At 31.4% G+C, this 25346-nt stretch overlaps 2 protein-coding genes across 3 annotated transcripts; one reads left to right on the top strand and one right to left on the bottom strand.

Moving 5' to 3' along the window:
* Positions 1–8962: 8962 nt before the first annotated feature.
* On the top strand, positions 8963–10975 carry LOC7476318 (protein GRAVITROPIC IN THE LIGHT 1). Its single transcript, XM_002305018.4, has one exon. It carries the CDS (start codon positions 9157–9159, stop codon positions 10510–10512), a length of 1356 nt encoding a protein of 451 aa, XP_002305054.3. The 5' UTR covers positions 8963–9156; the 3' UTR covers positions 10513–10975.
* A 7571-nt stretch (positions 10976–18546) lies between these two features.
* LOC7476319 (probable alpha,alpha-trehalose-phosphate synthase [UDP-forming] 7) lies at positions 18547–23290 on the bottom strand. 2 transcript variants are annotated; one of them, XM_002305690.4, is made up of 4 exons: positions 23057–23287; positions 20703–22796; positions 20358–20631; positions 18547–19486 (listed from the first exon to the last, which is right to left on the bottom strand). In XM_002305690.4, exons 2-4 carry the CDS (start codon positions 22676–22678, stop codon positions 19187–19189), a joined length of 2550 nt encoding a protein of 849 aa, XP_002305726.1. In that variant the 5' UTR covers positions 22679–22796; positions 23057–23287; the 3' UTR covers positions 18547–19186. The 2 variants fall into 2 exon arrangements, with proteins under 2 accessions (XP_002305726.1, XP_024455208.1); XM_024599440.2 differs by lacking the exon at positions 18547–19486 and having other exon boundaries at positions 20476–20620; positions 23057–23290.
* Between the last annotated feature and the right edge of the window lie 2056 nt (positions 23291–25346).

Genomic DNA, 25346 nt, shown 5'->3' with positions numbered 1-25346 from the left:
ATATACATATTAAAAATGAAGAACAGTGATAAATTATAGATTATTTGGTGACAAATGTATATTATATGTTGTTTTTTTAGAGGGCATTTAAGCTAATTTATAATGTATGTGATTGTTAATTTTGATGAGGAAAATCACATGGAGGCATCTTAAAGAATACAAAAATCATAAATATAAAAATTGATTGATAATTAAAACGTATAATATATGATCTGAAATGCATTCGTAATGTCTATAAATATATATTTATAGGAATAATTTTTTGAATTTTTAAAAATAAGCTTTTTAATTAACCACGTAGCTTTCACTTTAAAATTTGATGGTAACACGCACCTGCCCAAGGGGTGAGACAAACCAAGACATTCAATGAAAGCATGTCGTGATTTCACATCTCAATATATTGCAATTGTGAACATTTTTTTTCACTATTTAATATTTATGGCCATTTTCTCAGGGGAAGGACAGCTTTGATTGTCTACAGTCAATCCCACTGCGGCCTTGGACGCTTGCTTCCCTTTTTTCAGGGGCTATCAGTTCGGCTTTGACAATTCCGGGCCTTTTAGATTATCGGTGACTGCATGTCGTTTCTATCCGCTTGTCTTTACTGCACTCTCAAATACTTACTTATATTAAAAAAAAACAACTATTACTGCACTCTCAAATACTTACTTATATTCTAATTCATGCAAGTAAAATCAATATATTCTTATTACAATTAACAATTAATTTGAATGATGATGAAGAATTAATCATTAACTTATACTATTCCGTTAGGCCAATGGCGGTATTTGGAGAACATAATTATAACAAAAGTAATGATACATTATTATTTGATTCCCCGTTAAGTCAAAACCATCAAGAGAATGATTCATACATACCTAACACTTAAATACTTTGAGTAGTTTAAACGCCTGCTTTCCTGTAATTCTTTTAATTTCATGTATATATAGATAGAGTTTATTTATATAAACAATTAATCCATATCCAAACTAATGTAAATATAAACATGATTTTTCTACTATATTTTTAAATTAAAATTAAAAATTAGGTATATAAGAAATCCACTATAATCTAAACTTCAACAATCCTTTCTTTAACATATTCTCATGCCAATTTTTATGCATCCATATTATATTTACTTAAACAGATTATCTATATCCAAACTAATGCATATAAAAAAATTTATTTCTTGCAATCTTTTTTTATAGTAAAACCCTTAACGATAATATAAAAATTAAATAAAATTCACATACCATATGGGCCAACACTCCAACATACTTCTCTTTAGTTTTCCTTTAGTAAAAGAGGTTGTTTCTTATTTAAAATATTGTGTGGTTGTGTAAATTAAGCCTCGAGACGGAATTCAACCAAGGATTTATTTAACGTTAAAGTTGCATGCGGGAAAAGAAAGAAAAGTAGTATCCTTTTATAAGGTATTTAATGATTATTTCTCATGATATAATTAAAGGGACAAGGAATATATATATATATATATATATATATATATATATATATATATATATATATATATTGTTTATTAATGCCACTAATTTGTCATAATTTAAGACAAGGCCCTCCGTGAAGGCTCCTTGTCTCAAATAAAATGCAGTGAACATAAGTGTGCTTGTAACGTTGTTATCAGGAAGAAAACTAAAATGGAAGGGTGATGTTGAACCGTGAAAAATATTATAGTTATAGACTCATTTGTATTATGAACTAGAATACCTGAAATGATAATTTTGTTTTTATCAATAAAAATATTTGGCTTGCTTGCTAGGATGATATAATATCTTTATTTTTATTTATATAATAAAATAATTAAATTATTTTTAAAAGTAAAAATTATTGTTTTGATTTTTTAGTTTCTAAAACACAATAGAATAATTAAATTATTCTTAAAATAAAAAAAATTAAGTGGCGTCCTTTGGTTTTTTTGTATTTTCATATTGGTTTTTTTATTATAATCAAATAAGCCGAGGGGCATATTGGTATTTTAATCAAATAAGCATGTAGAGAGTTTCTACACCATTCAAATAGCGTGTGAGGAGTCGTTTAATTGCCAAACGGTAGTTTTTAGAGCGAAATTAAAATCCTTTTATCGCCCCCTCTATTGCTTGGTTATGTGTGTAACTAACAATCCTTGGGTATGATACCAATGGATTTTTTTTCTTCTTATGTTCTTTTTTTTCTTAGATTTTTTTGCTTGACCATCTAGTTCTTCGTAGCAACCCTTTAATTTTTTTTTTTTTTATATTTAATTTATATTCTTTTGATTACTAGTTGTTTAATTTAAAATTATTTATAAAATTAAAATTAGTTTTTAATTTCATCATTCTTAAGTTATTTGTTAAATTTGACACTTATTCTTTTAATTGTTATTTTTTATTTAAGATAATTTTTAAAATTAATTTTCTTACGATTTCATCCTCCTTCATTTGTTTTTTATTGGATTTGATCCTTAATTTTTTATTATTATTTTTTTATTTTTATAAATTTTTAAAATCAATATTTTTTTATTTTATCATTCAACATTAGATTGATTGTGGATTAAACTTGAGTATATGTTCTCTTTGTTTACTGAAGATATTTTTTCTAATCATATTATTAAATTAATTAAATTCAACAAAGTAAATAATTCATATCTCATATCTTTTTATCTTTTTAAAAACCCTGCAAAAAATTAATCTTGCTCACTTACCTAGGGCGAGCCATAATCAATTTGAATTGTCAAAATTTTAATGTCAGATATAATGAATAATAAACCAGAATTCAGAGCGAGTAGATGCTAGCTGCTGGAGAAATTGTGGTTTACTATCCAAAAGGTCAAGTGTCTTGTAGGCGACCATTAATATAAGTTTTAATTCTCAACTACCACATTTGAATGCTCATAGAATAAATGCATTGATTAGTAAAGCCTTCAAAGAATCTTCAAAATTAGCTAATTGTCACTTGTTGAATTGATGCAATGCAAAAATATAAAAATGCCGCTTAATAATCTGTAGCCTATTTAATATAATTGAGGATATTTTCACTGTCGCCCTTCACCTACGAACGATACTAGATAACTGAAAAATAACGAAATTTAATTTTAAAAAACAAACTCAAGGATGTGGCTAAAAAAAAATTAAAAAAAAAAATTAAAAAAAATACTTGGATTACCTGGCCAAACTTGCTGCTTAAGTTATGAAATCGTGATAACCCGATTGAAAGGAAACAAAAAAAAAATTATAAAGTCTATTTTTCAAAATAAACAACATCGAAGGATGAAATCGAAAAAAAAATAAGTGCAAAAAAAAAAAACAATGTCAAGCTATGTTAATTTTTCAAATTTATGACCCGAGTCACTAAACTAAAAGCATCTCATATGAAAAAACCATGAAACTTAACTCCTAATAATATCAATATCGAAGGATGAAATATAAAAAAATTAATTATACATAAAGATATAAAAAAATAGCAATTAAAAGAATGAAGATGTAATTTGAAATAAAAAGTAAATGAAAAGACAACCTAAATTTTTAATTAAATGATGAAATTGAAAAAACAATTTTACAAAGGGATCCAAAACAAATATTAAATGATAAAATTAAAGGATGAAATTGGTAAGGATTAAAACAAATTATGAGGCATAATTCTCAATCAACTCAATATTAAATAATGAAATTAGAGGAAAAAGTTAACTAAGAAAAAAAAACTCATATTAATCAGGTTAACCCATCAAATCCGCAATCTATGTCATGAGAATGAGATAGCCCAATAAAAAATAAATATGATATTAAATAATAAAATTAAAAAAAAAATTGATTAAATAAACAAACAAAATAATATTCTAATGAATATTATTTTATAAGAAGAGCTACAGTAAAAAAACTATTCTCTTTTAACTTTTTTTTTTTTTGGTTAATGTTCTCTATCCGATGTTTTAGAATGACATTCTTACATTTAAGCCTCTCATGTATGTATTTGCAGTGACTCTTGCTTAATATATTATATTAATACGGGTAATTTGGTTTTTGTGTTTTATAATTTAAATTTTAGCATTAATATTGAGCAACTTATTAATTCTTCTAAATACATCATATATATATATATATATATATAAAGAGTGTACTTTTAAAATCATCGAAAAAAATAATTGATTAACGAGCAAACCAGCTCGAAAATGCCTTTATCATTGTATACAGAGATAAATACATAGGAGCAATGATTTTCTTACCAATAACCTTAAATAACTTCTGAAAATATTTGATTTTTTTTTAGATCCTTAAAATTAATTTTAAGGTGAGTAAAAAAACTGAGAAACCAGAAAAAAATAACTGAAAAAACTGAACCGTGAAAAAAACCCGATTAAACCGATTAAAATTTTGAAAAAATCGACTGATTCAGTTCCGGTTTTATAATTCTGAAACCGAAAAAAACCGAACCGAACCCAAATAAAAAAAAACAAAAAAAACCCGAGCCAAACCGGAAAAAAAACCGAGTCAAACCAAAAAAATTGAGCTAAAACCAAGTCAAACCGAACCAAACAAAAAAACCCGAGCCAAACCGGTCGGTTTGAACCAGTTTCGGTTTTTTTTTTTTTTAAATTTGGCTTAGTTATTTTCTATTTTAATAAAAACCGAACCGAACCGAAAATAATAATCCCTAATTAAAATGCATGTCTTTTGGCTTAAGGGTAACATTTAACGAGTCTCAATAATGAAGGCTGATGCTGTTTAGGCTCGAATTGGCCCTTCCTCGAATTAGCATCGATTACGAACTTTTGTTTATGTCCTATTGTCTGCCATTAATGTCACAGAGCTACCAAAAACATTAATCCAAACACATCGAACTGGAAACATATCTCTATCTGGAAGTCTAATGTTCGATCGCCTTTGTTTCCTAAATTTAGTTATCCAGTGTTAGTGAACATTGGGGGCCTTGGTCTGGTTTTTTTATAGCTGAAAGTAGTAGAATGTTTGGCATTATGATGATGTTTTTTCTTGCTCGTGAAAACGAGAAAAAATCATTTAGTTATTGGCTTTTTTTACGTAATTATATTTTAAATTTTGGTTTTATATAAACTAAATTCTTTATTTTATATATAAAAATTCTTTTTATAACAGTTTTAATGAAATATATATTTTTATTTAAAAAACCACAATTAAAATGTTTTTTTTTAAAATATTTTTTTAAACCGTAACCACACCAACCATTAAAGTGTCATATACTCTCACAAACTTCAGGGCCACTGTAAGTTTACATGGTCATTGACTTTAGGGCTTGTGGGATTAGTCGAGGTGTGCACAAACTGACCTGGACACCCACGTTAATAATAATAATAAAAAGTGTCATACACACATTGATGGCCACTGGAGGCTTACATGGTCGTTAACTTCAGGGCTCGTGGAATTAGTCGAGGTGCGCACAAGCTGGCCCGGACACCCATGTTAAACTAAAAAAAAAAAAAAAAGTGCCATACTCACATTGAATGAACTTATTACATAAACACAACATCATATTAACAGATAGATGATAAGTGGAAGCTGGGACCTTCTCATCTTTAAATTGAACCTTTTTTTTAATCAATTTGCTTATACGGGTCAGTCTCGAGCATATCTTATAGTGCATGATCTAATTAATTATATACCGACAGTAATTTCAATATGTTCTTAAACAATGATGATTAATTAATATAGGTGTGCCCTACAAAACACAATTCATGACAATTATTATTATTTTTTTAACTCAAACTGTTTACGTTGCGGTGATATATATAGTTAGTTTACTTTTTAATTTTAAAAGTGTTTTTAAAAAAAATATTTTATTTTTATTTATTTTGTTTTAAATTAATTTTTTAATATTTTCAGATCGTTTTGATGTGCTGATATTAAAATTAATTTTTAAAACATGAAAAATATTATTTTAATATATTTTTAAATAAAAAATATTTTAAAAAATAACTACTACTACAAACACAAACACCCTCAGTAAAACAAAACGTATTTTACAATTAATTACGTAGAAAAACAATTATTTTCCACTGGTTGCAATTATATTACTTTGTGCTTACTTTTGTCTGTACTCCTCCTCTGTATATTTTTGTGTTTAGAAAGCCTCACAAATCATAAAGGTTCGACTGTTCAACGGCGTGCTCTTTTTTTTTTTTTTAATTTTTTAATTGGGCAAAACATTATTGGTCTCTCTGTCGATGAGAAAAGAGGGGAGAAAAATAATAAAAATTTCCAGAAACGGTCATGAAATCACAAAGCATCGGTCCTCTGCTAGCTGTTCTCATTTTTAAGTTTTGTTTATGTTGTCTGCTTCGGTGTGTTCGGTGTCCATGTCCCACATTTCAAGACTGTATTTTAGTCACCATCTTCTTTCGGCCATTTATTGCTTCGCGTCATTTTCTTTTGCTTTTTAATAGAAAGCGAGAAAAAACTGAAAAATTGATTAAATTAAAAAAATTAAAAAAAATTAATTAAAAAATCGAATTGTAAAAAAAAAAAACTGATTATAATTTTGAAAAAATAACCGGTTTGGTTCGGTTTTGATTTTATAAGCCTGAAACAAAAAAAAACCTAACCGAAAAAACCGAGTCAAACCGGTTTGAACTGATTTTTTTTTCAAAATAACCGAACCGAAACCGGTCGATTTGAATCGGTTGCGGTTTTTTTTTTAAAAACCAGTTTTGATTATTTTTTTTGATAAAAACCAAACCGAACAAAAAATAAACACCCTTAAAATATAAAAAACAACAAAGACAAACATCTTTCCCGAATATTTTTTACAGTTAATTGTTTGAAAACAAAAACAAACAAGGTTTTTATTTGTGTTTTATAATAATTTTTATTTTTATAAGAAATGATTTCAAGTGACTCTTTAAGTAATTTAATTCAAAAGACAACTTCAATTTATTAAATTAATTTCTATGCTTGCAAGAATTTCAAAATGCCAGCTTTTTAACATATAATATTTCCAACCGCATGCTTGGAAGCTTCTTCCTTTTAGTTTTTTTTTTAAATTCCCAGCTGCTCCCACTGTCCCTTCCATATATCCAAAGTATTAAATGATGCAAATTCTGTGAGGCAATTTAATATTTTCAACAGAAGGGGAGGCATGTGTGAATTATATTCTCATGGAACTATGCTGTGTTTCCCTTCATTTTTTAATACCCATGTTTCCTCACTTCTTTTTTCTTTTTTCTTTTTTTTTTCCAGCAATTTATTTACTATTACAAGATCCCCAAAGAAAATAGACAATGCCCATCGGAGCCTTCTTGCTGGCTGATTTTTACCTTTTGGGAAAGTTAAAATTTAGAGAGTTGCAGACTCCAAGGTTTCAGTAGTGGTTCCCGATGAATAGACTTTCACATGGCATTTTCTTGCGACTTCAAAAAATAATAATCTCAAACTGATAATTTCTGTGTACAAAAGATGGAACAAATTAATTCATAAAAAATTATATTAAAAAGATTTTTTTTTGGAAATGTATTGAATTAATATATATTTTTTTATTTTTAAAAATTTATTTTTAATATCAGGATATTAAAATAAATTTAATTTAAAGTAAAAAAATTAAAATACGATGAAAAGCCTGTTTAAGCACTGTAAAACTAAAACCTTGATGTAGGAATTTGCAAATTACATAAAGCGGCTAGAGTCACAGCAATCAGTGTCACAGCTCAATTCTCAACTGTAGATTCACTTGATGATGCTGTCATATCTGGCCACCCAAGATTCTGAATATCACAATCACAGTACTGTCCCGTCAAGGTCTCCCACCGACCCAATCACAATTTATTCTTAACATTTTTTTTTTCCTTAAGCCTTAGGTTTTATATTCATTAATTATTCATTTAATAATTTACAAACTAATTTCCTGTTTGCCACCGGAATTATACGAATACCTGCTCCATGCATCATGGTCGTTAATCACGCACTCGGATGTTCAAACATTAATCCGCCATCTCTCGTTCCAGGGTTGAATGGGGCCCATGCTCAGATGGTGCGAAATCAATCACCATGTAAATGGGCCCACATATCATCATCTCTCCTTCTCTTATCTATATACAATACTGATTTTTTTTTTAAACTCTAGTAGGAATAATTTAACTGATAAATTTCTGAATTTATTTTTAAAAATCACCATAAATCTTAAAATTACTGAAATTTATATAATTATTAACTTTAAAGCTCATAAAATTAATTAAAATATACATAAGATAACCTAATATCCACATTAATTAAAAAAAATACTAATTTCTTTTTTTCAATAATTAAGATTTTCCGGTTTTGGAAGGGTTAGTTATGTCCCACATCCCTCTACTGTTGAGTTTTGATTAGCTACATCCTTCTGTCACTGGACAGCCCTCTCTTATTATTATATTAACATTTATTCATAAGAGAGAAAAAAACAACAATAAATTGTTGATTTATTCACGAAACATACTTGATTCAATTTATATGTTTTTTATAGGCGTGGTTTTTCGATTTGATTTTCCATGGATTTTGTTTTATTTTATGTGTTCATGATTTTATAATCTTTACATAAAATTTAGAGTTTTCTTTAACTTTTAAAAATAACATACAGAATCAGCTTGAAAAATAAAATATAGAATAAATTAATAAAAAAATAACGGTTAAAAAAATCCAATGTTAATAAAGCAATTCAAGAAAAATAAATTCTAGCAATATAAATAAATAAATAAAAAGTTGAATATTTTTAATAATTCTCTTAATGTTTTTTTTTTTAATTTTATATCATTAAAAAAAAACACTTTGGACCAATCTCTCATTTTAGGAGACTAGAGTATAATTTTGTTTTTGTATTTTTGAATTTTTTTTATGTTTTAATATAAAAAATAAATTTTAATAAAATAAAAAAATATTATTTTAATATATTTTTAAATAAAAAAACATTTTAAAAAAAACTTCAATAATCACTGTACCTGACACCCTTAGCTAGCTTGGTGCTTAGCCACAGCCCACCTCCATCTCCAGCTCCAATCTGCTAGTCAAAATTTGTGTCTGGCTTTTCTTTCTCATGAGATAACACTGTCACTTGTTACAATCCCCAAAACCCCTTTTTCTTTCTCTAATAAAAAAAACTACCCAAAAATCTTCATAACCAAAACCCCTTCCACATTCTTTCATTTGATTTCCATCTAAAATCATGGAGACAATCAAATGTAGATCACTCCCAAACAACAAGAGCAAGATAGCAAGAACATTCCAAAAAGTTATCAACCTCAAGACTGCAACTAGAATTGCTTCAAATAATGGGATTGGCATGTGTATGCTGACACCACACAACAAGTTCGATCAAGATGATTCAAACACCGCCTACAAACCTCAAAACACTAATAATCACAAGAAGAAAGATGCCAAGGCCAAGCGCAGAGCAGTCTTGGAGGCATTGCTGGCAAAGCTATTTGCAAGCATTACTACAATTAAAGCAGGTTACGCGGAGCTACAAATGGCTCAGAATCCTTATTGTAGCGATGCTATACAAGCTTCAGATCAGGCTGTTGTTGATGAGTTGAAACAATTATCACAACTTAAGCGTAGTTTTTTCAAGAATGAGCTTGACCTTTCTCCCCAGGTTACTATGATGCTGGCGGAGATTCAAGAACAACAGGGCTTAATGAAGACCTATGAGATCACAATCAAGAAACTGGAAGCAGGTGTTGAGGTTAAAGGTTCAGACATTGGTTCACTCAAGAAACAGCTTGATGAGGCCATAGCTTTTAACAAGTCTCTTGAGAAGAGACTAAATGCAAGTGGGCCTCTATCAATGTTCGACAACATTCGGTTTTCACTCCTAAATCCAACCCATTTTGTTCAATTCTTGCATCATGCTTTAAGGTCCGTGAGGAATTTTGTGAAACTAATGGTTTGTGAAATGGAGGTAGCCCGCTGGGATATTGAAGCAGCTGCAAAAGCAATTGAACCAGAAAACACTGTTTTCGCAAATCCAAGCCACAGGTGCTTTGTCTTTGAATCTTTTGTGTGCAAAACAATGCTTGAGGGTTTCAATCATCCAAATGAAGAGCTTCAAAGTGAACACTACTACTTCATTGAATTCAAAAAGCTCAAATCTTTGAACCCAAAACAGTTCTTGACTCAGAATCCAGACTCATCATTTGCACGATTCACAAGGGCTAAGTATCTTCAACTTGTTCATGCAAAAATGGAGTGCTCTCTGTTTGGGAATTTAAACCAGAGAAAGCTAGTGAATTCTGGTGGATTCCCAGATTCTGCTTTCTTTAATGCATTTGTTGAGATGGCTAGAAGGTTATGGGCCTTGAATCTCTTAGCTTTCTCATTTGGTGAGGATGTCAGTATTTTTCAGGTAGCCAAGAATTGCAGATTCTCTGATGTCTACATGGAGGCTGTTACACAAGACTCAGTATTAGAAACCACCAACGCTGACACTGATCTCCTGGTAGCTTTCACAGTGGTTCCAGGATTCAAGATTGGCAAAACTGTGATACAGAGTCAAGTGTACTTGTCTCCGGCGAGTTCTTGATGTTCTCCCCCTTTTCTCTCCCTTTTGTTTTGTATAATTTTGTAATATAATATGAAATCACATTGTAGTTCTATCCGGTCCAGTGATTGCTGCAAAAACCTTGGTTTATGGTAGACCAATCAAATTATTTAGCCGATTTGAATCGATTTGGTCTAATATAAGCCGAGCTGTCATATCAAATCCTGTAGTAAAAAAAAAGATGGTTACAAGTTCATGTACTCTGGCTAGCGGGACTTGACAATTTTGCCAAATATTTGATCTTCACTCGAAGGTGCGGTTAGTAGACTAGACATGGTGGCGCGTGGGGTGGCGCGTGGGGTGAACATGCCTTGTCGCATGAGGGAGCATGGGATGTTTGGACCCACCTCTGAAAAGTGGTGTATGTTCATGTCATTGTATTATTGTAATGGAAAATGAAATGGTGTGGGGAGAAAATAGAAATTATCTTCATCAATTTTTGTTATGTATATGTCTTAGGTCGACATTTTCGAAGAGAAATGCATTGCATCGTGACTGAATTCAATCTCTTAATAGACATACATGCTTTTGCTTTGTAGCCATGGGGTCACAGCCTTGGAGGATCTGGCAAGATTGGTAGTGTTAGCTAGCTGTTCGTCTCCTTCGCTGGTGCTTTCAGGTAGGGTCAAGCAGCACAGAGCTTTAGGTTACTGCCATAAAATGACATTCTTTTAGTGAGCATACTTAGAAAGTCTGAGCAATGAGCAAGGTTCACGAGCTGTGTGCGAAACATTGCCTGCATCTGTTTGACTGCTAGCTAACACGCGAGCACTTCCATCTTGTGACCAGAACTCCAAGCGTGGATAGCCATATGTAGCTCATCTTCTTGTTTCCTGCATTGAATCTGCATGGTCCCCATGCAGATCTAGACTAGCTTAAAATGAAGGAAAAAATGGAACCAAAAGCTGTGTCTCCTACGTAAAGGGAGCAATAGCCCACATGGTGAGATATGAATAAGGATGTTGGAAATGAAAGAATGAATGAGACAAGCTTCAACACTTAAAATGCCAATCAATAGTTTTATCAGAGTAGTTCAGCAAGTCCAGAAATTAATAAATACATGTAGAAGAAATAAATACGTGGGTACTTGTGGCCTTGTTAATGCTCAGAGTACGGAGGACAGGCCTCCTGTCTTGTCCCCTGTATGGGCCAGGATTTCACCCCAACTTAGCGAGTGCATGGCTCTAATAGCATCTTCAATATAAAAAGCTAAATTAAAATACTAAATTGATAAAATAATTTTTTAAATAGTATAAATATATATTTTTTGATTATGTATATTTCAATAGTAAAAAATTATTTAGAAAAATTATTTATATTTTAATATATTTCATGTTAAATTTATTTTTATATAATTATATAACTAATTTAGATATTTTATATATAATATAATTATGATGTTATTAATTATATAATTAATATGATTAATTTATAAAAATAATATAAAATTTAATGAAATAATATGAAAGTTAAAAGATATAATTTAAAATTAAAATTAAAATTTATTTATATGAATATTTTTAATTTTCAGTTTTATATGTTACTGTTAAAAATTTAATTTTTTAAAAGTAAATTCAAATTCAAACTTTGAAAAAAAACCGTCAATATTTTAAATTTTTATTTTCAATTTTTTTTAAAAAAATTCATGCTTTGAAAAAATGACCGCCAACATTCTAAGATTTCAAAATTTGAAAAAATAATCCATCTATAAATATTCTCATATACCTTAACATTTTTTCTCATCATTCCATTGTTTTCTCTCCAATCAAAAATATATTTCATTAAAATTCATCATGAATCATTCTAATTTTAATTTTTATGATGCTTTTGATTTTGATGATGACACTCCTGTGTTCGCTTTTCAAGTTGCTGCTGCTGTGGTTGCTGAAGAAGAATCGAATAATCAAGGGCGGAGAACAGGGTATCGTGGCTCTATTCTTGGCCACAATATTGTCAATCGTAATAGAAAGGAACGTGAGTTAAGGTTATATAATGATTATTTTGCTGAAAATCCTAAATTCACTGAAACTCAATTTCGAAGAAGATTTAGGATGAGTCGTCGTCTTTTTCTTCGGATCGCAAATGCAGTGGAAGCTCATAATTCATATTTCAAACAAAGGACAAATGTTTTTGGTGTTCTTGGTTTATCTTGTCTTTAAAAGGTAACTGCAGCTCACATAATACTTGCATATGGTATTCCTGCAGATCTTACTGATGATTATCTTCAAATTGGAGAAAACACTGCGATAGAAAGTCTTAGAGCTTTTGTCAAAGAAATCATAAAAGTTTTTGGTGATTGGTATCTAAGGGCACCAAACGAGGCCGATATTTGTCGATTATTATCAATTGGAGAGCAGTGTGGATTTCCAGGGATGTTAGGGAGCATTGATTGTATGCATTGGAAATGAGAGAAATGTCCAATTGCATGGCATGAGATGTATACTAGTCATTGTCGTGAACCAATTATAATTCTAGAGGCGGTGGCTTCACAAGATCTTTGGATATGACATGCCTTTTTTGGAATGCCTGGATCATTAAATGATTATTGAGGATGAATGAGCAATGAACCTTGGATTTGACTATGAATGTGAAGTCAATTCCTTTATATCAGTGTCACATGGTGAAATACCAGATCTACATGATTTTCTTCAAACTCATAATCGAATCAGGGATAGAGCAACTAGCTCTCAACTACAAGAAGATTTGGTTGAACATTTATGGGAACAATATGGTAACGAGTAGAATCATTAGCTTTGAACTTCTTATGTCATCATAATTTTCAAGTTTTTTATGTTTTTTTTTTTCATTATGGTTGTTATCTTTTAAGTTAATTAATCATACTTATTGTTGTTAAGTGTTAGAAGAACTTCAAAAAAGTATTATGAATTGATACCACTTTTATAACAATATATTTAAAATAACCAATAAATTTCTAAATATTTAATTAAAAATATATTACATTAAACAATAAATAAATCTAGTTAATTAAAAATTAAAACCCCTCTTTTGCATAATTTCTAACTTTCTATTTTGAAAATACGCTGCAGAAATTGGATCCAAATTAGAAATATCCATTTTCATAATTTGTTATTCTTTCTCAGTCCTGTCCAATTCTTGTTTCTCTTGACTTTGTTGAATCATCATAGCTTGTTGCTCTAACATAATTTTTCTGTCTTGTTTCTTCTGATCCTGAATTTCAACTAGAGTATCCCTGAATTGTTGTAAGAGATTTGTTACAGTTGTCTCTCCAACTTTATCTTTTCCTTGTTTACGTTTAAGTCGTTCCTTTGCAGCCTTCTGACCAATTGGTCTATCTTGATAAATCAATGGTTCACTGTCTTCTCCTAAACTAACAGAATCAGGGGTAGATGGAGCTGATGAAGTCGAATTTGCATTGACATGACTTTTTTGTTTCTTGTTTGACCTTTGATGTTGACTTGCACGCTCAAATTGCCATTTGGGTTCTTTTCTTAAGATAACCCAACAATGTTCTAGTTGAAATCGTTTGCCAACGCAAGAAGCATATATTTGTCGAACATAATTAATCTGGTAAGTAAAAAATTAGAGAAATTAAATAATTTTAAAATATATGTTAAACAATTTAACATGAAAACGAATATTAAAATTACCCTTGATTCTTCGGTCATTCCACTTTGTTGACGATTTTCAATTTGAGTAACAAATCTAACAAATTTACCGACTTCTCTATTTATTTCTTGCAATCTATTTGAGATGCTTATTTGGGAACGATTATTCAAGTTTCCTCCATTATCTACAAAGTAAGCATGTACTCGAGCCCAAAACTGTTTTGTTTGTTGTTCAACTCCTATAATTGGATCTTTGCTTGTATTTAGCCATGCAGAGACAAGTAAACAATCTTCCTCTAGTGAGAAGTTTTTACTTCTTTGTGATATTTTTATTGTATAGACATTTAAATTCGAGTATGTTAAGTCATCAATTAATTGATTAGAATCACTTGGTTGAGAGAGAATATTTTCTGATTCACTCATAAGAAAGTTGGTGAAAGAGCTTGGAAAATTTGAATCCATCTATATTAAAAAAAAGCTCAAGTTAAAACCTTATAGGAGAGTGTAAAAGAAGCGCACATTCAATGTCTAGCACTTTTGTAGTTTACATACATATGAATTAATAACAAGCATTGCATCCTACTTGTTCTAACATTACAATTTGACTATTTTTTGGAACTAAGAGAGGATTGATATACTTGTTTAATTGCATTTTCAACAAGACAAAATATAATTAACCTCAAATTAAAACAGACTATAAAAAATAAATTTTAAATATATCACTCTATATTTTTATCAGTATCAGTTACCATTATTACTTCCTCTTAATTTTGTCAAAGATAACAACATAAATAAAAAATTGTTTTCCTTAACCCATATCAAAAACATAAAATAACAAAGAAATAAAAATCATCACAAATATCAAATTAACAACAAAAGATCTACAAAATCAAGAGATATTAAAGAGAAAATATAAAAAGCTTTTAAATAAACATACCTTTTAATTTCAGCTTATTAACACAACCATTGTTATTAATTAACCAGAGAATAATTGATTCTTGTTTTTCTAAATTTGAGAGAAGAGTGAGGCACAATACAAGATTTAAAAAAAAAACAAGTTTCTTTCCTTGCTTTTAAAGAAAAAAAAACGCTGTTGACCAACGGCTATAAAAATAGCCGTTGGCAACGTTAATTCCATTTTAGCTATTCTACAGAAACCTGTAGAAATAGCTCTTCCCAAATTGAATAGCCATTTTGGTTTCTCTTTTGCCTGCTGCGTTGGAATGGTAAAATAAAGAAACAAAAGTTAAAAGGACACGTTTTTAAATTTGCCTCACCATTTGCCTCTCCGGTTGGAGATGCTCTAAGAACTTTAAATTAATTAATTAGATGTTTTTATATGATTTTGATATGTTAAAAGCTAAAAACATAAAAAGAAATATATATAAAAATGTATTTTTTTTAATTTAATTATGTATTTTTTTATAAAATCTCATGCACCACATTATCAATCATGTTAGAGAGAGACAAATAGAGCAGAAAATGGGAAAATACGAGAGAGGTATAATGCAAGGGTTATTTAGTTAAACTAATTTGATTAGTCTCCACGAGGACCATAAACAATTACAGATTACCTTGACCAGCATTGGTCTTCCTCGATTTAGTAGCTTTTTGTTTCAGAATTTACTTTTTCACTAATCAAATCTTCCTATCTTAACTATTTCTCTTTTCTATTTCTCAAAAAAAAAAAAAAAAGATGGAAAAGGGTGTGAAATCATGGAAATACTAAGTTATAAACAGATTTAAAGGATTAATTATAGTCTTAAAAATCACAACGATTAATTAATCAGTTTCATTAAACTACGAAGACTAAGATCCTATTTATTTGTTGGAAAGTATTATTTTTGAAAGTGGTTTTTTTTAAAAATGAATTCCTAGAAAATGAATTATTTTCCGATGTTTGGTAATATCATGGAAAATAAGTTGGAAAATATTTTCCAGTATTTAGCTATGTCATGAAAAATGAGCTGGAGAATAAATTGTTAATATTTTTTTCAAGTTTATTAAAATAATAAGAAACAAATCTTACAAATTAAAAAGTTAAATGAGAATAAAATTGAAAAAAAATAATCTAATTTCATAAATTATCTCAAATAAAATAAATAACAATCAGAATAATAGAGATCAAATCTAATAGATAAAAAAGTTAAAAGATGATGAAATTAAAAAAAATTGCAATTTCATAAATTATTTTTAATAAGATAAATAACAATAAAAAAAATGAGAATCAAATCTGATAGATAAAAAATTTCAATTAAGAAAATGATAAGAGAAAAACAAATAACAATCATAAAAATGAGAACCAAAATTGATATAAAAATCAAATTAAATCAAATTCTAAGTGATGGAATTGAAAAAAAAAAAGATTCAAAACAAAATATATAGCAATCAAAAGTTTGAGAACCAAATTTGATATAATCAGCAAATAACATGATATTTTTAAATTTTTCACAACTTCTGGAAAGAGTTTTCCGTCTAAAATAAAAAGAAAACACTGTCCTGAAAACTAAACCAAATTTTCCTTTGACTGGAAAGTGTTTTTCGTTGGACAACTTTTCTAATGACAAACAAACACAAGAAAGTTTGGAAAGTGATTTCTAAAAAACCATTTTCCGTGAAATAAACAGGGCCTAAGTTACAATAAATTAGTAAATAATAACATTGAAAGAGAAAAAAAAACAAAAAGAAAGGAGACGGGATAACTTGAATCTAAGCATTGGACTGAAAGAGGCTACTAAAATGTCTTAATCATTAAAAAATGATATAAAAAAATCCGCAAATGTCATATGGTTGGGTCAAAATAAAACCAGCCTAACCAAACCAGAAAAAAAAAAAGAGAAGAAGAAGAAAAAAGAGAAAAAGGAGAAGAAGGAAGGGCCTAACCAGACCTGAATGGAAGAAAGAGAAAGGTAAAGGAGAGTAGTAGAAGAAGGAATAGAAAAAGGAAGGGCCAACTAGTCCTAAAGAAAGAAAAGATAATGAAGAAGAAAAATAAAAGATAGATGAAGGGTCCAACTAGGTTTGCAATCCCCTTTACCACAGGTAATTCATGTGGTTCGAAGGTGTATAAATGCCCAAGGATCATTGGATATAAATGATATTTTTTTTTAAAAAAAACAACATATTACAAAACACCTAAAAACACTCCTTTGTTATTTTCTCCCTCTACACATTATATACATCTTTGTATTTTTTTTTCAACTTAAGCATTTAAGAATCTATTATTTTAAAAAAGAACCTTGTCTTATGAGAAAACATGGATCACAATCCAAGTTAAAAAAAAAGAAAGATATTAGCCCATCAAACCACCGTGAAAAACCCAAATTCAATGAAAAATATTTTTTTTAACATTGTTAATGCGTCATTTATGAAAAACTAATGAAAGTTAATTTATTCCTCTTTTTACATATTCTTATTTTTTTTTCAATTGTAGATAATATAGAAATGTTATAACATGATATAGTGACTGATCTTCCCACCATCATTGAAGAATCAACCCCTTTAAACTTTCAACAAATAACTAAAAAGACAAAAAATACTCATTAAGCCATTTAAGAATAGCTTAAAACACTGTCACTCCCTCATCCTCAACGAAGGGCATGAAAACCATCCCCCCATGTATACCTACTATTGCATGTAGGTAATAAAAAAATTACATGGATAACCTAACAGATATATTTATGGATTGGTGAGACAGGTCTACGCTCAAGAGAAGGTTAGGTCACGCCAAACCAGAATCATGACTAAAAAAAACTATAACTTTTAATTCGACTATTGGATCGCGTCTAAATGTTTACAAGAGTTTCCGGAAGGTCGTTTTCCTTTCCAACCATCAAATCTCAAAAATCTCACTCAGGACACTGATTTTGATAATTTTATGATTTTCTTTGTAAACTAGTCGACCAGTTTAAACAACCATAAAAATCAGTTAGTTTTGGATTTAATTGATGTAGCCGTTTACAACCGCAACATCAATTAAAATTTGTCAAAGTTCCTAACCATGATATTTTAAAAACATGATATTTAATTAAATTTCACATTTTAAAACCATGATATTGAAAGGCATGTTATTTCATCAAAACTTTTTGCCACTATATTAATTTACTATTTTTTTTTATGCTAATTGCCGAATTTGTCTAACGAAAACAGCCTACAAAATCATGGAAGACCATCCCTGACGATGTTAAAAGCAGAGGCAGAGCTTAAACGGCAGTAGTTCAAGGAAGACTGTGACGGACGACAAGAGTTCCAAAACAAGGCAGCAGACCTCTTAGCATGCACAAGACAAGCGGTTTTAAAAAAGGGTCTCTCTCTCCAGTTCCTAGAGAATTTACAAAACCAACATTAAACTCATTTTTGTGCAGTACAAATGGCAGAAGTGTCCACAGTTTACAAACAGGTCAAGAATCAACCAACACTCCAGTAAGCATGAGCAACAATGTCGTTCAATGAAATTGATTCAAAATCAACTAAATTCCCAACTTCGCTATAAAATTTACAGATTTAACGAGCAAAGGAATAAAATAAAAATTGTTCCGAAAAAAATTCACTCGAGAAAAAATAAAATTAGAAGGAAAAAATTTGCACCGGTATAGTCTCTGTTGAACATGGCAACTTAAACCATCTGATACCTGCTTCTGTTACAGCGGGAACCCCAACTTCCCGCCGTTCGAATTACCCAGGCAAGAATGCAGTTGAATATGAATGCCACCTACAATCATGTATTGGATCCTATGCAGCTGGCCTTTACACGCTTGCAATGCAATATTTATTTCTTTTAATTCCATGTCAGTCTTCCTATAAATCCATTAGGTCACCTGAACCCCTACATGTCTGAACTGATTAAAAAATATACTTTTTTAGGATTTCCCCAAGAAAAATCCCACTATCTGAACTGTTCATGTTATGTCACAGACAAAAATCAAGCGCTTGGACATTTCTCAACAGGCCATCTATCAGGAGGCCATTAATGTCTCTTCCAACAAGCCATTTCCGAAAATGAGCAGAAAATGATTGCTACCCTCAATCACAGTCAAGCACGTTATTCTTCCTTGATCATCTTAAAGATTTCAAGGGGAGTTTCCAGCAGAGGGTGAAGGGTCGGAAGCTTCTGCAAGAGTTTCAAGCATGTTTATGACATCAGCTGTGTCATCCAAATAGTACTTGGCTTTGCTAGGTTTCTGACCAACAGTGCAAGCAAATACAGATTTACTGGAGTTAAGGATACCACTTGCTATTGCATTATCAATGCTTTCAAACATATCCTCATCTGATCTGTCATCGCCAATACACAATACAAAATCAGCCTGTCTTCCGCTTTCAGCCATTGATGTAAAGATCTTTTCTGCCACGGAACCTTTACTGATTCCCTGAAAGCCGCATGAAAATTTGCGTCAGGCTTCATGGTTACATTTTAGTCCAGAATAGATCACTTGATTAGGAAAGATGGACCCAGGTTATCCCAAACAGTAAAAAGGTAGGTTGTAGTTATGATTGAAGTTAACACTGAGCGTTTGCATGGTTCATTGTCAAACAAAATATCAGGGTCCATTCAATTAGTGGTGATATAACATCCACGATCAACAAGCTTTAATGTTTTCTCCTACTGAAATTTTAATGATCCAAAGGTTTAATAATGAACATTCAAACTGACTGATTATTAAACAATATTGACAATCAATAAGAAATCATGCAACTTTTATGGCATCATCACCGCAATTGCTTCAGAAAGAGAAATAACGACAACTGAAAAGGCCAAAACCCAACCAGTTCAGAAAATCAAGCCATAGTCCAAAAAAGTATTTTACCAACACTATTATTTTTTCCTTCTATAGCACAGCTTACAATTAGAAAGAGTGTTCTAGGAAACAGGTTTCCAGAATTTTCATGATTGCATGAATCTGTAATTCCCATTTGGCTAACTAGCTGCTCCTGAAAAAAACTTGAAATAATTTTCATGCCAAACATTAAACTGATTCTCACTCCCTAACTTCCAGCTTCTCCTCCGACCTAGGTTTGTCATAAGCTTACTTACCAGACTTGAAGTTATGTAATTGGTCTAAAGAAAATGAGAACAGTTTGCACTTCGTTCTAGCAATCAAAACAAATAAGATGGTATGCCAAAGACGTTCATTTCTTTCATGGTTGAAAAACAAATTAGTTGATCATCAGAACAGCAATTGACAGGAAATTGCATTCAGCTAGAAAGTTGGTAAATTGGATTTGAAGCAGAATATTTACCTGAGGCTTAACTTCCACAATAAACTGACCACTTTTGACAGCAACAGGCTCATTTGCAAGCACACTTTCAAGATGGTCCAACATCTCCTTGGCCTGAGCAGCTCCAAAACCAGGATCTGCATCCCTGTGGTGCCAAACCAAAGCGCTCTCTTTGGTCTCGATGGAAGATCCATCAGTGGCTTCTGTGTATAATTTCATAACAGGCTCAGCTATTTGAATCCATCCAAAATCACTACTCTGCCCGCAGTTCTCCCAAACATCATCTGCAGACCACCTGACACATCATGATTTTTAGTCAAGCAGAAATGGAAGAACAATAGCAAACAAGAGTAATTTAGAACATACCTCACGAAGTACCCATGTTCAGAAGCAATTCCAAGTTTTTTGCAAGGAGCAAGCCACTTGCCTAAACTATCTCTTCCTCTTCCACTGACAACAAAGACGGTGTTCTTAACATCACTACAAAGAGTATTTATCATTGAAATGACCTCAGAACTTGGGGTCTTATTGATGGATGTTTGTGGCATTACAGTTCCATCGTAGTCCAAGAGTATAGCTCTTTTTTTGGACTTTATGTATGCAGATTCAATATGATCAATATTTAATTTTTTGAAATTTCGATCAAGCGCAACAACTCTGAAACCAAAGCTTAAGCCAATTCCCCAGCAGCGCCTTATGAAATGGTCTTTGCAAGTCCTCTCCATGTCTTGGTAAAAGCTCCTTGACCAATATGCCACATCATGTGTGCTGACATACCTGTAATGCTTCTCATGTCGCAATTGTTTCTCAGAATCGGCAATTGAAATCGCCTCATTTATTGCTTCAGCGGTTGCTTCAATGTTCCATGGATTGACCCGAATTGCACCACTAAGTGAAGGGGAACATCCAATGAACTCTGATACAACCAGCATGCTCTTCTTGGGTCCACTGGATTCTGCACTAGACTCCGACCCAGAAACACCCTGCCTGCACACAACATACTCATAAGGAGTAAGATTCATCCCATCTCTCACAGCTGCCACAACGACACACTCTGCAATGGTGAAATATGCAGCTTTTTCACTGAGAGATACTGGTCGATCAATAAAGACAACTGGTTCATAGCCAGGTCGACCAAAAGTTTCATTAATCCTCCTGCAGCTTTCCTGTATTTCAGCCTGCAATTCCTCAACATCTCTCCCTCGTCCCCTTGCAGGATTTGTTATCTGCACCAAAACAGCCCTTCCTCGCCACTTTTGGTGTTGTTTCAGAAGCTGTTCCATTGCCAAAAGCTTCAAATTTACACCTTTAAAGATGTCCATATCATCAACCCCAAGTAAAACTGTCTTTCCTTCAAATTGTTGTTTTAGCTCTCCTACCCTCCACTCCTTGTCTGCAAGTTTCAAGACAGACTCAATCTGCCCCATATGAATCCCAACTGGCATGATTTTTATTCCAACAGTCCTACCATAGTACTCCATTCCAATGTAACCTCTCTTTGACTGATATTCCAACCCCAACATTCGACTGCAACAAGAAAGAAAATGTCGAGCATAATCGAAAGTGTGAAAGCCAATGAGGTCTGAATTCAAAAGTGCCTTAAGAATCTCTTCCCTAACAGGTAAAGTCCTGTATATCTCTGACGAAGGAAATGGACAGTGAAGAAAGAATCCCATTCTCAATGCATTGAACCTTCTCCTCAAGAAAGTAGGCAGCACCATCAAATGATAGTCATGAATCCAAACATAGTCTTCCTCTGGGTTTATAACCTCAATCACCTTATGCGAGAAGATCTTATTTGCTGCCACATATGCCTCCCACAAAGATCGATCAAATCGCCCACCATGATTCCCCGAAAAAGGAAGCATATAGTGAAAAAGCGGCCACAAATGCTGTTTACAAAACCCATGATAAAACTTCGACAAAATATCAGGAGGTAGAAATGCCGGAACACAATTAAACCTATCCAACAAAACCTGCGAGACATCATCTTGTTCACTCAAGTCAACATCAGCCCGCAAAGAACCAACATATAAAACCTCCATATCTTCAGGCAAACCATCTTTTAAGTGCAATAACAGAGAATCCTCATCCCAACTAAAGCTCCATCCTTTATTATCTGGCATACGCTTTGCTTTTACCGGCAATTGATTCGCTACAATGATCATGCGGTCCTGAACTACTGATGAAGGCACATCTGAGGCCGCATCATCATCAAGCTCGGAAATAACTCCCGGAACTGTCATTACACGAGGCAACTGCTTTCTCTCCCGAGGTTGACCCATTGCCGGAAAGTTACCTGAAGCTAGATCTAAGAGATTGGTATATGATCTAGACACCATCTTCACCCTCTTTCTTTAACAATGCAGAACTACAAACACTACAACTTGTACTCAAAACTTACTATAAACCAAACCCCAGTATTGATTTCCCTTTGAGATCACTATAATTTGACAGGATCTGAAAAGGGTAAGAAGCAAGCACCATAATCAGAGATACAGTAATTACCAATCTTAATCCACACATGATTAATGGCTACAATCCAATTAAACATATAAATGAGATCCAAATATAGTAAATGATCAAGCAAAGATGAATTATAAAAAAGACTCAAACTTTACATTCGAATTCAAAAAAAAAAAAAAAAATTTACCCCAGATTAACAAACTTTCTTGTATGAGATTAAAAAAGAAAAACTATCCAAAAGTTGAAAAACTAACCTTTGAAAGGCAAGAAAGTTTGCACCTTAATAATCTTTGGATCTGAAATGAAATATAATTAAAAAAAAAAATGTTATCTTTCACAAGAAAGAAAGAATGAATTCTAGGGTTTGGCTTTCGGTTCCTCTCTGTTATCTCAAGAGTCACATTAACAACGTCTGTCTCTTCTCTTCTCCTCCCCTCTTCTCTTTCTTTCTATCTATCCATGTAAACAATGTACTACTGCTACAATACAATACAATAATAAACAACGTTTCTTTCTTTCTTTCTTTCTTTTGTTTTATGTTTTTTATTTTTTTATTAATTACCAGAAAAAATATTACATAAAAAAGAAGAGGATAAGGTCCGCCAGTAGACTACCCAGTAACGCCAGCTGGCAAAGTGGAGTCTTAGGGTCACGCGCTCTTTACTCCCTTTCGTTAAGGCAGCTGCACGCGTGTCAGGTTTTAAACAAAGCCACGTGAGTAAGAACAATGTACTGCCCCCGCGTCGTTTGATACCTAATCAACCAAGGTGAGTATCACATGTTTTCATTTGTAGCTTAATTGCTTTTTTTGCTAGCCAATCATCTTCTCAGCCTCCTCCCCACCTTCCTTTTTCTTTCTTTACTTCGAGTGAAACTAAAATTATATATTATAATAATGCTATTTCATAAGAAAAAGAAAATATATAAACTTTTAGATAGGAATACACTCATAATTCCTACCATGATTAAGAGTTTTTTTTTTTAAAAAAATATTATTTTATTTAAAAAATATATTTTTAACATTAACATAGTTTTTTTTGATATACTAATGTTGAAAATATATTTTAAAAAATAAAATAATATTATTTTAATATATTTTTAAATAAAAATTACTTTAAAAAATAATATTTACTACCGTGCTAAACACTCTCGATCTCAGTGGCTGATATAAAAGTTGATCCGGAAATATCTTTATCTTTATCGGATAAAAAAGAATAAAAAATCAGAAACATCAACTCTTGTAATGGATGGAATATAATTAGGAAGGACATATAAAGCAATGGATAAGATGGGAAAAAGCTTCAATCCAAAGTTTCATCCAAGAAAAGAAGAATGGATAAAAAAGCAGGAAATAGCGTGGTCCATGGAGGAGCTGAATATACCCAAGGGAGACTAGGAGCTTTCCATCCATGTTGATGATGTTGCCACGTGGATGTGAGAGTTTGTAGATAAGGTGATGGACGGAGAAATGATGGCGTCACCGACAACATCGCCGTGGCGGCGAGCCGAGAGGTGGTTGGCGATGGGTATTCCAAAAGAAATGTTAGTTGGTGGGCAGCATGTGTGTAAATAAATTGAAAGGGAGTAGAATGTCATTCTCATCCCTGAAAAGTTATTGACTTTTGGATGGTTGCGTTGGAAATAGATAGGAGATTTGGGGGTAAAATGAGTGGCTGAGACGGAGGGCGTTGTTTGACCAATTTGCGCTCTTTACCTAATTTTTCTCTCTTCTCACGAACAAGAAAGGTGGCGTCTGGTGTGGCTTTGGTGGCGGATGTGGTGGGAGGGAACCATTTTTTTAAAGGAAAAAAACAAACCCTAATAATTATATACTTCAATATTAAATTCACATGGCTGATAGGGTTTGTGAAATTACCATCAAACCTTGTTGTTGGTTGATGGTTGATGGTTGGCAGTTGGCACCATCAATAAATAAGTATATTCTCCACTTTATTAATTAGATTTCCATTCCAAAACCTCACATTATAAATTCTAGCAACAATGAAAAAAAAAAAAAAACGTTGAAGAATTGATACTTTTAACTATAATTGAGGACTTAACACAAACGGCAATAATTATACATGTTTTTATGTTGGTTTTTTTGTTTTGTTTTTGTAATTAATAGGTTGTTAGGGTCAATAAGATATTTTTGAAGGCTAATATAAGTTGACTTCGGTCTTTTTTTAAGGTTATTTTTTTAAAATTAATTTTTTTTTTAATTTAATCCTTGAACATTTGATTCATGAGAATTAGTCTTGTGCTTTTTTTCTTTCATTTTCCTTTCTATATGGTTGACAAACCACCCGGGTTAACATGAATTTATTTTTTCATTGCTTATTTTATTTTTCCTGATTTCACCCTTAAATATTATATTATTTTATAATTGAGTTTCCTAATTTTATTTAATTTGTTTTAAATAAGGTTACATCGATATCATGATTAAGTCATGGATTTGACATGCTAATTTTGATGGATTTGGTTTTGTTTTTTTGACCTTTTTATGTTATCAATTCTTTTATTGATTTATTTGTTGTCATTGTATTT

Source organism: Populus trichocarpa, chromosome 4, assembly GCF_000002775.5.
Source record: "Populus trichocarpa isolate Nisqually-1 chromosome 4, P.trichocarpa_v4.1, whole genome shotgun sequence".
NCBI classification, from domain to species: Eukaryota; Viridiplantae; Streptophyta; class Magnoliopsida; order Malpighiales; family Salicaceae; genus Populus; species Populus trichocarpa.
Note: the sequence above shows the minus strand (reverse complement) of the source record. Positions and strands in the feature narration are given on the sequence as shown.